Source organism: Pecten maximus, chromosome 6 (assembly GCF_902652985.1).
Source record: "Pecten maximus chromosome 6, xPecMax1.1, whole genome shotgun sequence".
Lineage (NCBI taxonomy): Eukaryota > Metazoa > Mollusca > Bivalvia > Pectinida > Pectinidae > Pecten > Pecten maximus.
In genome coordinates, this window is record NC_047020.1 from 26,225,449 (window position 1) to 26,243,954 (window position 18,506).

At 34.2% G+C, this 18,506-nt stretch overlaps 1 protein-coding gene across 1 annotated transcript; it reads left to right on the top strand.

The window, feature by feature from the left end:
- The first annotated feature begins 4,951 nt into the window (after positions 1–4,951).
- Positions 4,952–18,506, top strand: LOC117329382 (laccase-2-like). The gene is made up of 10 exons (XM_033887310.1): positions 4,952–5,013; positions 7,044–7,126; positions 8,754–8,971; positions 9,722–9,885; positions 11,191–11,441; positions 12,615–13,030; positions 13,250–13,537; positions 14,112–14,300; positions 15,494–15,641; positions 16,949–18,506. Exons 2-10 carry the CDS (start codon positions 7,048–7,050, stop codon positions 17,176–17,178), a joined length of 1,983 nt encoding a protein of 660 aa, XP_033743201.1. The 5' UTR covers positions 4,952–5,013; positions 7,044–7,047; the 3' UTR covers positions 17,179–18,506.

Genomic DNA, 18,506 nt, shown 5'->3' on the forward strand with positions numbered 1-18,506 from the left:
AGTAGAAGGAAAGAAGGAGTTATTTGATAGTTGTAGACGAAAGTGTTGTTCCCTAAATAAATCTGCATTTCGTAAATTATAAGGAGCTATGTTGCCAATATACATTGGTAGTAGGTCGATAAGAAAAGTAGGTGCCAGATTATTTACTATAGAATAGAATAAGGAAAGTTTCCGAGCATCTCTTCTCTTCGAAAGGGGTAACCAACCGGTTTCCAGATATAAGAACTCTTTTTTTGTGAATATGGGCAGCCCTGTGACTATTCTTGCGGCCTCTAGATTTATCTTTTCTAATAACAATGAGTTTGTTGTACCGCAGTTGTCCCATACTTCACATGCATATTCAAGTAATGGTCGTATATATGTAAGGTACATTTTTTCCAATGTGTTCCTGTTTAAGATAAGTTTTAATTTACGGAGGGTGGCTATATATTTAGTTACTTTATTGACTATAGATTCTACATGTACGTTCCACTTACAATCATCAGAAAGAATGACTCCTAGGTGTTTATGGTGGTTTGTTATTTTAATCGGGGTATTGTCGAATGTAAAGGACGGAACAAAAGGAAGTTGTCTAGTTGATATTACGAGGGCCTCGGTTTTATTAGGATTAAAGGACATAAGCCATTCATTGGACCAAATTTCAAGTTTTAATAAGTCCCGTTTAGCCTCCGTCTCAATAAGGTTGAGGTCATATGACGCGTAGGATAGAGAAGTATCGTCAGCGAAAAGCCTAGATAGAGATGAAAGATTACAGGAAATATCATTTATGTATAGTAGAAAGAAAAGTGGACCAAGAACTGACCTTTGGGGGACACCAGCATTTATAGGCTTAAGAGAGGAAAGTGAATCATTGATAAATACAGCTTGTTTTCTTTTTGAAAGATAACTAGCCACCCAACGAAGAAGAGGTCCAGAGATACCATAATTGTCGAGTTTATGTAAGAGGCCTTTGTGCCACACGCGGTCAAATGCCTTAGAAAAATCACAAAAAATTAAGATAGAATGTTCATAATTTTCTAAGGAAGAAATGACTGAATGATATATTTCAATAAGTTGATGTGTTGTGGAGTGATTTGGTAGGAATCCAGACTGATACTTATAAATAAGGTCGTTTTCGATTAAAAAATTGTAGATATGCTTATATACTACACGCTCAAAAAGTTTACCTATACAACTTAGCAGCGAGATAGGTCTGTAATTGGAGACAATGCTTGCATCATTGGCCTTAAATATAGGCATGACATGAGCAATTTTCCAGCTCTCAGGAAATATACAAGATGACAAAGAATAATTGAATATAAAAGAAAGTGGTATAGAAATTTCACTTGAAAGTAATTGTAGCATTCTGTGGCTAATACCGTCAGGACCTGACGCTTTTTTAACATCTAGAATTTTTATAATGTCTTCAACTTCACTGGAAACTATATGTATTTCTGATAAAATAGAGTCTGTCCTCTTTTCAAAAAAGGGTAATTCTTTATCTATGACATTTTCTGACTGGGTACACACAGAGCTAAAATAATTATTCAACAGTTCACATTTCCTATTGTTGTCATATATAATTTCATTTGTAGTACTATCAAGTAGGGGAGATATATCTGTGTTTTTTTTTTACCTCTGATAAGGTTTCCCAGAAGTTTCCAATACACTTTTGGGTTGTTATTACTATTGTCTATAACTGTGTTAATGTTTTCATAAAATATTTCTTTAGCCCTCTTTATCATATTATTTACTTTATTCCTCATATGTTTGTATTTATTCTTATTGGACTCTGAATTATTATTAAACATTATTTTTTTAAGTCTGTCTCTTTTCCTTATATTACGTCTAACCATTCCATTCATCCACGGTTTATCACTGTCGCGTACTAGTATTTCTTTGGATGGTATACATTTATCAATAGCATCATGGAATTTTTCAGTAAAGAAATTACACATTTCATTAACATTTGAAAGATTGGTAAAAGTGTCAATCCAGGGAATACTGTTTATCATTCCTTTTAACTTATTAATATCAGTTTTATCATACAGCCACACTTTTCTTTTAAAATAATGTTTGATTTTAACAGGAATGTTTATAATTGCGAAAACGGCATCATGGTCACTTATAGTTCGCTCAATGTCAATAACATCGGAAAAAATTACATTTACAGTATCACTTACAATGATAGGGTCAAGAAGGGTTGAGGAGGTATCGGTTTGTCTAGTGGGTTCGGTATAACGTTGGTTAAATTATAATTGGACAAAATATCACATAGATCACCTCTGATGGGTTTAAGAAAATCAATATTTAAATCACCTGTAATTAATAGATTGGGCGTTTCTTCGAGTGCTGTTTCAACGGAATGTCGTAAATGATGCCACAAACCAGCGCCACTATAAGAGGGTGGCCTGTATACGTTACAGATTAGATACAAAGTATGACGTAATTTGATTTGAGACCATATCATTTCATCATGACCAAATTCGAGATCAATTCTCCGTTTAGCTACAAGTGTTTCAGAAAAGTATAGGGCAACACCTCCCCCAAACATGTTACGATCTTTGCGAAAGGGTTCCGAAAAACCATCGATTTGTATTGCAGAGTTGGGGATAGAGTTGTCGAGATGGGTCTCAGTTATACATACTATATCAATGTCGTCTATCAAAGAACTCAAATATTGAACCTTGTTACGCAAACTACGAATGTTTAGATGGAGCAAACTAAGGACACTGGAGACCGAATTTTCAGAATTGGGTCCTGGGTTTGGGTGGATATCCCCAGCTATTAATAAAATTATCAAGGTTGCGTTAAACGGATGCTGGATGTAGTGGGACAACTGCAGTAATAAAATATAGATCCTATGAAGACAGTTGAGATTGCAGATAACTCTTTTAAAAACTCTGAAGAAGTCATTGTTGAAAACAAAGGTGACTGGAATACAAGACAACTTACAATAGAAGCATCCTATGGCAGCCCTCCAAGCGCAAACATCATTACCCGACATTGTAATGTTAAGTAAAATATATGTCTTATATGACTGAAGGGATCTGTAGCGTGATATTTTCTAATTTATACAAATGGAATTCGATATGTCGGTATTCCTGAATAGAGAGGATTTGTAAAAGGAAGAATATTTATGTCATATACTGTGCCATCGCAGACGAGTCATTTGTCAAGGTAAGAAAACATGTACGTAACCTGATTATCATTGGAATGCCTTTTCTAAAAAAAAAAAAAATAAAAAAATATAGAAATAAAATGCGCTGTGCGTGAAATAGGTGTAAACAGGTATATCGGCGTTTTAACCTTCTGTTGACCTCACCTGCACGTACCCTGGGATTTCCAGTCTATTAAGTACAAATGGAGTATTTGAGAGTATTTTTGTGGTGTTGCCGATATGAATAGAAGGCTATATGCTGTTCATGGAGGATCATTCAAACTATATTTTAGTCTATAAACATAGCTATGCTAATGTGGACAAACACTGACGTTCTATGTTCGAGAGATAATGTAATATTTATATTGGTGATCGCGAATATTACACCTGTAAATTGTACCTAACCAGAGGCCTATATACAAATGTACAACTGCGTGTCTGATGTAACATTCATCAGAGTCGCCGGAGCAGTACAAACTGCGGCAGGACGATCTACAGTATCCATACGCAGTCAAACCTGCCTTAGCGACCTCCTGTTTTAAGCGACCTCCTGTCTTCAGCGACCTTTTTAATCCTCTGGATGCATTGCGCTATATTTTTGACCTGTTTTAAGTGACTCCCTGTCCGACGTGACTAACGACGTTGTTTTTATCTCCCCTACATAGCCCAACACCTGTATTTAGCGACTTTGTTTACTGCCGACGTTGGAAATAGAATTAAAATCGTCGTAAAGCTTCAGTAACTTTCGCAGACGGAGGCGAGGTGTTCCGATTGTTCGTAAATTGTGTGAAATACATAGATCTGAGATGTTCCGAATAACCTTTTCTGATTGTAGTAGATGTACAACTTAGGCCTAAACCGGTAAATTAGAATTCAGATTTTGTAATGTAACATCAAATAAAAATACATGTAACTTAGGTTTCAAAAATAGTTCTAAAAAATTCACAAACCTAGTATAAGATAACAATTATCAGAAAACAAAGGAAAACAAGATATAATCATATAGTTATAAGTTAAAAGCAGTGTAAAAAAAACATCATCCATGTATTAACATTAGCTTTATAAAATCTGGCCTATTTTGAGTTTATTCTTACCTCAGACTAAAACCTAAACCCTTAACCTGTGTTAGGTGACCACCTGTCTTATGTGACACTATTGACTGGTTCCCTTAGAAAGTCACATAACACAGGTTTGACTGCATTTGTTCTATTTCATCCCCCTCAGCATAAATTTGCATCAGTTCAATTCGTAGGCGCCGATTGAGGCTTGTGTGTTTATGTAAAGCTCTTCGAATGGCAAGAGATATGTCATTAAGATCCGTGATCTGACCGTGACATTGACATTATATATACGTACAACTGTAACACGATACACCACAATATTAAAAAAGAGGTCCCTTAATCTTAAAGTTCAAGATAAATTATTTGAAATAACTTTCAAACACATATTTACATAAACCAATGTTTAATGAAGAAACTTATGTATAAACATTTACCAACTAAATCCTAACACAGGATTATATATCCCTATAGAGTCGAACAGTTATCCGTAATCTATATTTACATTTCCGTGGATAGAACATCTTTTATATCATACGTGTATAGCTTCGGTTAACGAGTGATATACAATAAATTCCTAACAAGCACAAAAGTAAATATTTAAAAATGATGTTATGAAAATAAGAAAAAACTTTTTTGTATTGTTTTGATATTTTTTATTAACCGAGAAGCCTCCTCTTAACCATTTTCACATGAACCAATCATCTACTTTGTTATTCTAATGAGTGGTAACGTGAGTAATACAGGTAGCGTATATATTCTCGGTCCCTCGGCTGTCGCGCGCTATATTGTACCCATCGAGACCGAAGAAACCAGGTACGTAGTTAAGGTTTTATGTTTGTAAACATCAAATAAATATTGTGACAGAATATGGGTGATGTTTGCAAATTCAATATGTTGATGTTTTGCTATTTAAAAGCTACATATACACGGAATTTAGTATATTTTGTTTTATTTGTATTGAATGTTGAAATATGTTTGGAAAGGTATTTATTACCTAAGCCCCAACCCCGGAGGTAAACAATTCTAGACTGTAGGTATTTCAACTGGCGTCGCGTGAGTAAATGAACACAGAATATTAATTTTCTGTGGAATTTTTCAAAATGTTCTTAAATACTATTTTACATCTTAGGTAAATATTAACAAACTTATTATTATTATTTTTTTTTCATAGTTTTCCTAATAAGTCAAACCAGTTGTTATACCCTATATGGTTCGTTTAAATGCTAATGGTTCTTTCGTTACTTACATGTACAAGTCATTTACAAGGAATCACAATACAAAATAACTATTTTCATATTCAATTAACTTTACCGAGTTTTTTACCTTATAAATGTTCTTGAAAATCCACGCAGCACAATCAAGGTTATGCACACGGTTTCAATTTTCGGCAAAATGGCTACCTTATAATTAACATGCTGTAAACAGTATATAGTGTAGATGTATGTAAACACGACGTGTACACAGGTAATTGTTTTCCCACTTTTTATGGAAGACTGACCTTCAACATTCTCACTTTTACGAGTCAATTCCATTGACCGTTTGGTCATAAACTGACAAGTATATTCACCTACATGTACCAAGGTGTGTTTAGTTCATTATCAGACTTAAAATCTTCACGCGAAGGTGTTCACCCGGGGCATTTTACATGTATATCTGTACGACCAAAGTCAGGAAACTCTTTGTTGTGAATTTCTTACTCTTCTATACAGACAATACGAGGTCCCGATCGTCCTCGTGAGAGCAATAACAAAATAATCTCCCACACGCTGAACTGACCAGAATAAGATAATTAAATATATAGGTCTACACAGTTGCCATATGTGTAAAGTAAGAAAATATTTAGAATATTCATGTATAATGGCAGAGATACAATAATCAGAGGTTAGAAAGATGTAGTTTTAATACATGTTCATGTACAATCCAACCCGGCCTATTTTCAAGAGATAAATATGTTTCAATGAGCAGTATATGTTATTTTTAGCAAAATAAGAAAAAAAATCTTGTCCTTGAGAAATATCAACGGACTAGTAAATGTGTAGAGTTAAAGGTAAAGGATTAGCTAGATTTTTATGTTATTAGAATGTGATGTAGTGCATACATTATACGTACATGTTGGTAGTCGTATTTGACAACGTTTTAAATCCTTGAGGGACAATATACGTTACCTAAGCTCTGTGTTGCTGTATTCATGATACGAATTCCCAGTAGAAAGAATTTTCCCCTCCAGGTACCACCGTACATGATAAACGGGACCAAAACCAATAAAACTCGGGTCGCGGAGATTGAGTACTTTTTGAATATATACACGTACCAAACTTTAAAAGACATTATTGATGCAGGCCGTCGAGTCTTGGCGAGCAAAAAATAAAACTTAGAAACGACCTTCAAATAGATTTATATCATATAAACAAATATAAGATACTTTTTATGAAATAGCTCTAAAACTTAACATTTTAATTGTACGTTTTTTTCATTATTAAGCACATTTCTCTACAGTATATATGGCGATTCGACATTTACATGTCAACAAACTTTTATTCTTTTGTTACATCACAAACATGAACAAATAAAGTCCGTGTTATGTATCTCGGAATACATAAAGTGTATCAATAATAAACAGATGTCACAGTTAATCTAATGAAGTTAGCGCAGATTTTTACCTCTCTTTACACTTTCTTATCATCGTGGCGTTAGATAAAAAATGGCATCGTTTCAGAATGCACATATTTCCAACTATATGGAAAATATCACACACCCAAAACATCTGAATTACATTCATTATGTCATTGCTACACGATATTTCATTAAATTGAAATAACTGGGTTTTTTTTTGTCGATTACAGAAGCATGAGTTCCTTGATGATCCTATCATTGGTCATTGGCCTCCATGTTAGTGCCGCAGTAGATGGCATGATGCCGACGAAACGTGAGTTAAATTAGTATTGTCTGTAATATCAGTCTCTGATATATATATACATTCTTTATTAACAAAAAATGAACAAGGGCACAGCTTATTTATAGAAACTTTTGTATCATTATGGCGAGCCGAACGTTTTTCAATAAATTTAAATCTGTCTAAAAAACAAATATGTATGTACATAGATGTCAATTTTTGTGTATTATGTCATAACGTTACATAATTTTGATTTGTACGACAAAACAGTTTATTTTATTTGCATGCAATAAGTTAAGTTGTGTGCAAAACCAGAAATTTGCATTTAAGATAATATTTGTTTTCAATATTTTACATTTGTGTGTGAAAATCCAGTGTGTTCAGTAATAAACAGCATCGGATATGCTTAATGACGTCATCTGCTGCTTATTTAACGGCTCGTTTTATCTCTTAATGACGACTATCTACACCTGCTGCAAAAAGGCTGAGAAGCTGTTAGTAAGCAGGTATACAACAATGCATGTTTGCTGACAAAAAATCTCGTATTGAAGTTTTAATGTAATTTCGCCTTCGGTTCAGTGTTGCCACCAATGACAACTATCCATTCAGATCGGCAGTTGCAAAAGCCGCGGATGATGTCATCGAACTTTTTAAACACACAAATATAAATTGTTCATACAAATTCATACACAGGTCAACGTTTACTGATTTTGAGGCCACTTCGTAAACATATGCACCATATATTACTATACTGGTCATAAAGAAATGCTTCATGATTAAAACTCATTCTGTACCATGTAAAATGTGAAATGCCGACTTTCAACACTGGAATGTATGTGAGAAATTCATTCATTGTACCAAACATAGAATAAATACTTGGAAATATAAATACATGCCAAAGCTTGCCTAAATACATGTATATTATAGTTATGAAATTTTTGCTTAAAGTTTAGCATTAATCGAAATACATTCAATATTTGACATGACTAAACGCATAGGATCTATTTAATATCCTCACAAAAAGACACTGTCTGTTTTATTTGAAATACATATGTATAATGTGTATCCGAAACGACTTACGAAAAATTTATTCTTTAACAAGAATTTTTTTAACTATTACGCGAGAAATATGTTTTTTTGAATGTTAAAAGTCGGTACTACGTAGGTAATTATCTTCGGCAGGATAATAAGTAGGCGGAAAGAAATCGTCAATATCCCTTAATTACAATTATGACAATGAAAGCAAAACAGTGTGAGGGATTTTTCGAACTATTTTATTCAACTTGAGAGTCGTTTACTTGAAAACTGGACTTACATTTTCACGTGAGGATCGTGTAGATCATATGACTTCAAATATTACGTTTGAATTAATTCAAAGGTTCTGGGTCCTTTTTAATACAACTGCACTTGCGAATCTTACCATTTATATCATTTACATCACTGTCTTTACAGCTCTCGAGTTACACGTGCATCTCTTGTCAATATAATTTTGTCACCTACACGACTCTATTAAGCGATCCATTATACATTTTTGTAGAAGAAATATATTCCACGCGCATTCAATATGGTCCACTGCACGGCATTGTTCAGATTAAATCATCAGTCATAAAGTTATGAATTCATATGGATATTAACATGCAACATTAATGCTTGAACACAGATTATCGGGACCACCCGTGTATACGGACTTGTAGAGTGAACGCTCCAATGGTCTGTGAGTATGATTTTCGCGCCGAGACCTTCTACACCCTCACCAAAGCCTGTCGTGACTGTCCCCATAACGTCACCGACTGTTACAGACCCGGATGCATATCGGCTGACGGAAATTCCCGAGCGGTTCTAGTCATCAACAGGATGCTACCAGGGCCTGCCATACACGTAAGATATTCTACATGTATTGAGGATAAATAAGTTATCTAGCAATAAATGCTAAAATATTCATCTTTACATTTCTTAAATCTATCTGCGGTCGAAAGACTAATCAGTCATACTAAACCTTTCTTAGAAAGAAAAACAACAAAGAATACCAACACCATTGCCATAATTTCAACTTCAAATCGGTTTGAGAGCAAGACATGCACACAAATATAGTTTGTCACGAATTATGTTGAAACATTACAAGAAGGCCAGGTGGTCTGGAAGAGTAAACGTCTTCCATATCATTGACGCCACAATGAATCTAGTTCAAATCTAGGAAACTGTTCATCACATTCTCAAAATGAGAGCTTGGGTGGTGACAACGGAGCGACTAGGCCTATAATAAGTATGAACAAGTCTGTCTTCATATCGTATATTTCCAAATGAGATCATGATGTCGACCACATGTTTTCATCATGGTCTTCATCAACCAGCATCTTAAGCTTTTCCATATACAGACATGTGTTGGGTTCACTGTATGCCTTCAACCTTTGATACACGTGTGGTGTAGTAATTCTTATCAAATATTATTCCCTGTGACTTTCTGATTATTGTGTATGTCTTGTAGTGTTGAAATATCAACTTTGAACTCTGGTTGTGTCTTTGTTTAGTGATTAGAAATATTTCATTTGTCTTCTCTTTTACTTTTTGACTGACTTTTCACATTACCAGATATATCACGGCGTTACTACTATTATTATTATTTTGTAGGTATGTGAGGGAGATACAGTTGTCGTTAACGTTCATAACAAGTTGAATGGCGAAGGTATATCAATTCATTGGCATGGTATCCTGCAGCACGGCACCCCACACATGGACGGGGTTGGTATGCTGACACAATGCCCCATACCAGAATTCACTTCATTTCAATACCGGTAAGTCACCCAATCTTAAGAACTTCATCCCTCTAACGGCCGAACCCAATAAGTCAACCAGACATGCCACATATTTTGGATATGGAATTATTTAAGCATAACTTGGATAGACATTTGCAATTAACAGTACTGAAAATAACAACTGGGGAGAGAGACATATTATAGGTAAGGTAATGCACATCTCATGGACAACACAGGTAAATAAGTCAAAAGATAGGTATTGTACTCACGGACAACAAGGTGATTAAGTCAAAAGATAGGTACTTTACATCTCACGGACAACACAGGTGAATAAGTCAAAATAATGGTACTGTACATCTCATAGACAATACAACTCAATAAGTCAAAATATACTGTAGGTACTGTACCTCTCACGGACAACACAGGAGAATAAGTCAAAAGATAGTTATTGTACAATTCACGGACAATACAGGTAAATAAGTCAAAAGATAGGTATTGAACTCACGGACAACAAGGCGAATAAGTAAAAAGATAGGTACTGTAAATTTCATAGAAAACACAGGTGAATAAGTCAAAACATAGGTACTGTACATTTCACGGACAACACAGCTCAATAAGTCAAAAATTAGGTACTGTACATCACACGGACAAACAGCTCAATAAGTCAAAAGATACAGTAGGCACTATACATCTCAAGGACAACACAGCTCAATGAGTCAAAAGATAGGCACTGTACATCTCACGGACAACACAGGAGAATAAGTCAAAAGATAGGTACTGCACATTTCACGGACAACACAGGTGAATAAGTCAAAAGATAGGCACTGTACATATCATGGACAACACAGGTGAATATGTCAAAAGATAGGCACTATACATCTCAAGGACAATACAACTCAATAAGTCAAAAGGTATGTATTGTACATTTCACGGACAATACAGATCAAATGACAGGTATTCATGGACAATATTAATGAATTTATCAAACGGTATGTATTGTAAATCCCACGAGCAGTGTAGCTGAATCAGTCAAATTTATTTATCATTAATACTTTCAGTTTAAACCATGTATATTATTTAGTCATGGTATCCTATACAAATGTATGTGCATTTGTTGTCTGATTAATTCATTAAAAGAACATTATTGCGATCGACAATATTTAATTACATGTGTTCAGAGAAATCTCTTTCCTTCGTCTGTTTACATTCGTTTATGACAATCACGATTTAGCAACTGATAGTCGATAGGATCTAGGTCAAATATATGAACATCTAGGGGCGACATCTACATATATGTTATCAGGAATGACGTTACTATGGAATCAATTGTATATAATTTCATAGATTTACAGTCAGCGATCCTGGGACTCATTTTTGGCACGGGCATTCTGGACATCTTCGCTCTGATGGAATATTCGGCGCCTTTGTTGTTCGACAAGCAGTAGAGCGTGAACTTCACCACGGTCTCTATGACTACGACCTCCCCGAACATACTATGCTCGTCAACGATTGGCTAATTGAATTAACTATGGATCGGTTTGCCAATCATCATCAAGCTAGCGGAGACAATAAACCAGCCTCTATGCTCATCAATGGTATGTTATAATTTATTTCTTATCCAGAACATTGTTATTTCTATTTTTACTGTAACATGTATTTAATTAAGATGGACCATACTTTATTCACATTAAAGATATGATCTTGCTTGAAACAATAATTTTGATTGGCTTAAAAAAATGTGGTCTCCATTTGTATAGTCGCTGACTGCCATATATATCTAAGACAAAAATAGTCTATGAATAAAAGCGTATTTCTTTATGATTGTGTTAAATGAATTAGAATATATTGATTAACTTTAGTGCATATGTTACGGAGCGTAACATATAACCACCTTTCAATACAAATTGAGAGTCAGATAAAAAGGTAAAAGATGAATGAAAGTGAATCACACAGCTGTTTGTACTGATATGACTCGTGGCTTGACATATTGACTTTGTCGGAGGCGACTAAAATAGAAAAAAAGTCATTTGATTAATTTTCAGTATTTCATTTCAAATAAATGTCAAGTCTACCATCTGGAATCTCAAATGATTATAAAATAGACACACGAGATATTGTCATACTTTGATCCAAATTGACATTTACATTGATACTGCTTGACTACAGAATGAATGAACTAGTATTTATGAATATAAATACTGCGTGGAACCATTACAAAGTATATATATATAGATATTTATCAATACTGAGTGTGACCATTACCAAGTATTTTTAGTTATTTATCAATACTGAGTGTAACCATTAGAAAGTATCTACAGATATTTATCAATACTGAGTTTAACCATTACCACGTATATAGATATTTATCAATACTGAGTTTAACCATTACCACGTATATATAGATATTTATCAATACTGAGTTTAACCATTACCACGTATATATAGATATTTATCAATACGGAATTTAACCATTACCACGTATATATAGATATTTATCAATACTGAGTTTAACCATTACAAAGTATATATAGATATTTATCAATACTGAGTGTGATCATTACCAAGTATATACAGATATTTATCAATACTGTGTGTGACTATGGCCAAATATATATACTGTATGGATATTTACATTAAAACTATGTGTGACTATAACCTAGTATGTTATCTATATGTAAATATTTACCTTTATGCTGCCGATGTCACCAATGTCGGCGTTGGTTTGATTTTGAATATTTGATAAATTTGTACCATCATTTTTCATTAAGGCAGGGGAGCTCATCGTGTTTTCTACAACAGTGATCTAAATGAGAACATCACAACACCATATGAAGTGTTTAATGTTGAGCGCGGACGTCGCTACAGGTTCCGGATTATAAGTAATGGTATGTTGAACTGTCCAATCCAGCTATCTGTCGATAACCATACACTTCGCGTCATCAGCAGCGATGGAAACCCTTTTAAACCAATAGACGTCGACAGTATTAATATATTCGCCGGTGAGAGGTATGATGTAGTCATTCTGGCTGACCAGGAGGTGGGAAATTACTGGGTTAGGGCGAGGGGACAAGCTGATTGTGATGTAAAAAGCGCCTTCCAGCAAGCAATCCTTCGGTATGATGGATCCGCTGCGGAGTTTCCAACTCTTCCAACAGGACATCAGTTTGGAGCTCGATACGGAAAGGTAAAACTATATAAATCACAGTAGATAAAACAATAAACCTACACCAATAGGAAATATGTTTTTCATTGATATAAGCGTTAAGCGGAAAAGCTTACCACAACAAGATATCCGATTGAAAACCGATTTAAGTTGAGATAAAACAGTTTTTCATCGTTTGTTATAACATTATTTAAATGTGCTTTACCTTTTGTTTATGCTCTTCCATTTAATTGCTTACAGAAACTTAATCCATGGAATAAAAAAGCAACAGAAATGCTTGTACCAGTATCGCTACTTGAGAACTTGCGTCCCTCAAACGAAGCACTCAAGGAAACACCAGACAAGAAGTTCTATCTCTCTATGGATTTCAACAACATTGACAACTTCAACTTTTACGTAGGACCTGAATATGTGTCTCCTTCAGTTGTTGTTGAGGCGTACAACCACCTGCTGTCGCCGCAAATTAACTATATCAGTAACACACTGCCGCCCTCTCCTCCCCTCTCACAATTCCACGACATACCACAGGTAAGCGTGTAGCCAAGCTTTCGCAAAGTGAAATGTATTACTTGGATCGTTTACTGAGAATACAATTACCTTACTTTTTAGTAGCATATGCTTATTGAGTCATGTACCTGTAATATCTCATGAGGATGGAAACTGATGTTATGTTTTTAAACATACTTCTATAATATACAATTTAATTCTGCAATCTTTTTTGACATCTTCTATTATATATATATATATATATATAAATATTAATTCTACAATCTCGTTTTAACTTGGATCTTTTCGGTCGATTTAGGACTGACATTGATAAAGGCGTTATACAAACACTCTCAGGTAATTTTAACTGGTGAGATCAATCGTAAGCCGTCACATTAATCAAGGACTTTTACCTTTCTTGGGCAAATAATCGACCACATAATCGACAGACTAGCTGCTCCGCCTGGATGCAATGCTTATAAAAGCGTGAAAACCTACCTCCATATGAACCTATCATAAAACGTGAACGACAAATTTAGGATTACCTCTTGGTCGATAAACGTCAATAAAGTAGCCCATGTATGAACACAATCATCAAAATTTACTTTCTTAATAGGAGATGTTCTGCAACGCCGACACGGTACAACGAAACTGTTCGGAGGAGTTCTGTGAGTGTGTACATACACTGAAGGTAGACCTAAATGACACAGTTGAAATCGTCGTTATAGATGAAGGAAAGATCTGGGATGCCAATCATCCTATGCATCTTCACGGTCATAAGTTCAGGGTAATAGGTATGGACAGGGTGAGTATAGCAATAACCAGTTCGAGTTTCCTCTGGCCCTGACGCCATGTCGGGTGTAGGGCCACAGCGCACTACTACAATGTATATGAAAAAAGGTGGACTTATCCAATACCGCTTGGTGTCGCTAAGATTTTGATAGAGTAAATTTGGCATGACAGAATACCTACCTTACATATACGGATCAATGGATTATATATTTATCCAGAAACATTCATTAAGTCTCATATTGATGATTCAGTTAGTCCGTTTAGCGCTTCACTTTCCCCTGTTCAAATTTTCACACTGGCATTTTGAGCATCTAACCATCGAATCGAAACGCAAAATACCGAAAAGACCATATATCATTGTTTTTTTTCTTGTATAGTTAAAAAAAACCCAACAAAACACAACAACAAGCTTATTATTTCACAAAACCTGTTATATTTAAAGAAATAATACATTTTCTACATATAATAACCAGTATCCATATAGACATAGATGTTTTTTTCTTTTTCAAAATTGCGTGTCGACAGTGTGAAAATTTGAGTAGGGGAAATTGAGGGGCTAAACGGAGGGAATAAATCATGAATTTGAAACTAAATGAGTGTCTCTGGAAATCATAGAATTTCACGTTTTCTTTAAGTAGTACAGTCTAGCACTACACTACACATGGTAACAGGGGCAGAGGAAACTCGGGATAAGCAATAACATCAAAATGTAATCATCAACAAACAGTTGACGTTTAATGTGATTAATTATCAAGGGATATTTATAGTAATGTTAAAAACGATATCAAAACATACATTCGCATTGTATACATAAGTACAATGTATATAGTATTATTAGTTGTACTGTGATGAATAAGCATAGTATAATTAATATGTATAGTTAAAATTGTTTCGAATTATAAACACATAGGGAGATATAAGACAGTTTCACATCAAGGGCGATAACTTACGAAGGGGGACTTATGTATAGAAAACCAACGTTCAGTAACACTTATTTTATTGACAAACATATATTCTCCATTACCTTTCTTCTTTATAAAACAAACATCATGTAGAGAGCAAGGTGTTTAATAAAGAATTACAGAATAAAATATCGATCTTCTCTACAATAAGAACATATACCTTTTGTATTATTTGTCACCATCATCGTCATTGAGTTATTACTCTTAAGTTGTAATACTTATGTGTTATCTTTATTCTGAACAGCTAAACAAGTCCACGACCCTTGAGGAGGTACAGAGGCTGGACAATGAAGGCAAACTGATAAGGAATCTTACATCCCCGGTTGATAAAGATACAGTTACAGTCCCGGACGGGGGATATGTCATTCTTCGTATCCACGCCAACAACCCAGGTAAGATACCATGGAATTAAAATTCTGTAAAACAAAATTATGGCAACTTGTTTAATTACTTTCATAATTGATTCTTTAATAAGAATATAATCAAATACTTTACTGGTATCAATACTACATATACTAACATATTTTCTAAATGTTTTGCCCGCCAACAATCAAGGTATAGATATCATCGAATTAAAATTCTGTAATACAAAATAATGGAAACTGGTTTAATTACATTCATAATTGATTCTTTAATAAGAATTCGATTTTCGTGTACATTTCTATCAAATATAATCAAATACTTTACTGGTATCATTGCTACATATACTCTAAATGTATTGTCCGCTCATTAACACGGATGAAAACAATCGTTATATTAATATTAATAGTAATAGTAATTAATTGGTGTTGTAACATATCACTGCCACATTGCATGCATCCAAGACAATATGGCTTCAAAACAAATTTATTGAAAACATAGCTCAAAGCAAAAAAATAATAACTAATATTGAATCATAAGGGATATACCACATTGTCAAAATAATACTTTGGTTAAAATAGTTTATATTAACCGTTGTTTTTCTTGATAAACCCACAGATGCGAATAACACTTATACAAAGGGATATAACTCAGTCTATTCTTGATGAAGCGTCTAGTTCTCTTCATATATCTTGATATGTTTATACATTGTATGACGCTCTGTGGAAGGATTTATACCGGTAATAAATAACTCAAACGGTGGTTATCAATAGGACAATACACATCTGATGCTAGTTAAGGTAAATTAGTTCTATATCAATGCTAAGTTTTTCTAACAACTCAGTTCCTGATTACTGAACGACAAATTGTTATAAGAAAGGTCAGAACGTACATTTTGCATGATAGATAAAATAAGCTGTGTTATCTTTAGACAAAATATCGACAGTAAAAACTTGCTTAGGTTTCTATTATATATAAAGAGCGGCTGACATATCTGCGTCTTTTTCTTATGTAATATTATAGTAATTATAATATACAATCGTTATTATAACACAATTTTGATACTCTCTTAGTCTAGAAAGACCAGCCACATCATGGTCATGTAGAGTGATTCATTTTCGGCATGAATAATACCTATGGACAGTTTACTAATACACATACAAGATGTTCTTCATATTTTTCAATCCATATGAATAATGACTCGGACAAAGAACATACACTAAAATACTATAATGTTTTTTTTTTTTTCAAAATTCATTCATTTCCTTATTATTTCTGAGTATTCCTAATTATCCGCTCCACACGTTTCTTTATTTGTTTCATTTTTTTTAAATTTCAGGTTTCTGGTTTATGCATTGTCATATTGAATTCCATGCCAACATCGGAATGGCCGTTGTGCTTCAGGTCGGCGAGTTCGATCAGATGCCTGCCGCGCCTGCTAACTTTCCCCGGTGTGGGAGTTGGCCCTATACTCCGGAAACAGTAACACCACCTGTAACTGACGCTGCATCCTCAATACACATCCATCTCTTGCCTTTGATTTCGGTGCTCTTATCTTACATTCTGTAGATGTGATGACCTGTTTGAGACATACTAAGAGGTTATACATTTCTAAATGCAATATCATTTGATCATCAGTTTTATATCCATTGTTACCAGTAGATGTCCTATTCTATTGTGATATGTTCTATTGTTTTGTGAAAGCATAGTGCAGTATTTTATCAGTTGTCGTATACTGTAACGTGTACATACTTTTATGTTTGTTGACACGAACAAATTTAAGCCCATTAGCAAATTTTCAATGACTGGCATAATGATGAACATGTGCACGTACATAATATACTATAGGAGTAGTATATAGAAATGCAATAAGCGCCATCATATATAAGAGCAATAATCCCAGCGCTAAAACAACCTCCCGACTATACTATGTACATTTACAACATAATGATGATGTTGTATAACTTTGAAATATTATAATGTCTATTATATGTAATATATTGCACTTTTATAGATATCATAAATCAGTAATATGTAGTTTACTGCTAATTTGCTTGACGTTTTTTATAATTATATACCATACATGTATGTTTTGCTAATTAGAATGTCTGTACAATGTTTTACAGCACGATTCATTTGATACTGTTAATCTGATTACCCATTTTGTGTATATAAATGAGTATCAATATATCATCTGTCAGATATGACGACGTACTTTGTTTTGTAACTTGTAAATGTTATATGATGTTTTAAATGCAATACCGATTTTGTTGTATACTAAGTACAATATATGTTTTAAAATTCTGGTAAAGGGGCCGCGGTGGTCGAGTGGTTAAGGTGTCCCAACACTTCATCTCTAGCCCTCCAAAACTGGATCGCGAGTTCGAAACCCTCGTGGATCAATTGCCTGGTGCTGACAGCATTTGAAATTTGATTTTTCCAGAAACACACATGTGCATGGCCACGATCACGCTGAGCAATCGGGACACCTCGGATGTCATTCTATGACAACACATCCAAGGAGTTCCGAGCACACGCCGAGGTAGTGACTAATAATCTACCCAATTCCTTTCTTTACGGAAATAAATAAATCCGGATTATTAATGTTATCTATATAAATTGTTATATATATCATTAATTTTATAAAATCCATAAAACGATGAGAAAGAATGTATGAATGACTAGCGAAATATTGGAAAAAATCATGAGAAAAAGTGAAAATACAGTGTATGCTGATTGTAAGGAAAAAGAATTGTACAGTATATATATAGATGACGAGTGAAAGACTGAACAAACTAAGTAGAAAAATATGAATGAATGAGTGAAAGCCCTCCTGCGAGAGGACACCTATTGTATTGTATATATTATGTGTAATATGAATAAAATATGTTTTTATA

Excerpts from the sequence above, each read along its gene's own strand:
- LOC117329382 (XM_033887310.1), top strand. The coding sequence starts at position 7,048 with ATGAGTTCCTTGATGATCCTATCATTGGTCATTGGCCTCCATGTTAGT. Across the intron at positions 8,972-9,721 it reads TACCAGGGCCTGCCATACAC|GTATGTGAGGGAGATACAGT; the intron begins GTAAGATATTCT and ends ATTATTTTGTAG. Across the intron at positions 15,642-16,948 it reads TATCCACGCCAACAACCCAG|GTTTCTGGTTTATGCATTGT; the intron begins GTAAGATACCAT and ends TTTAAATTTCAG.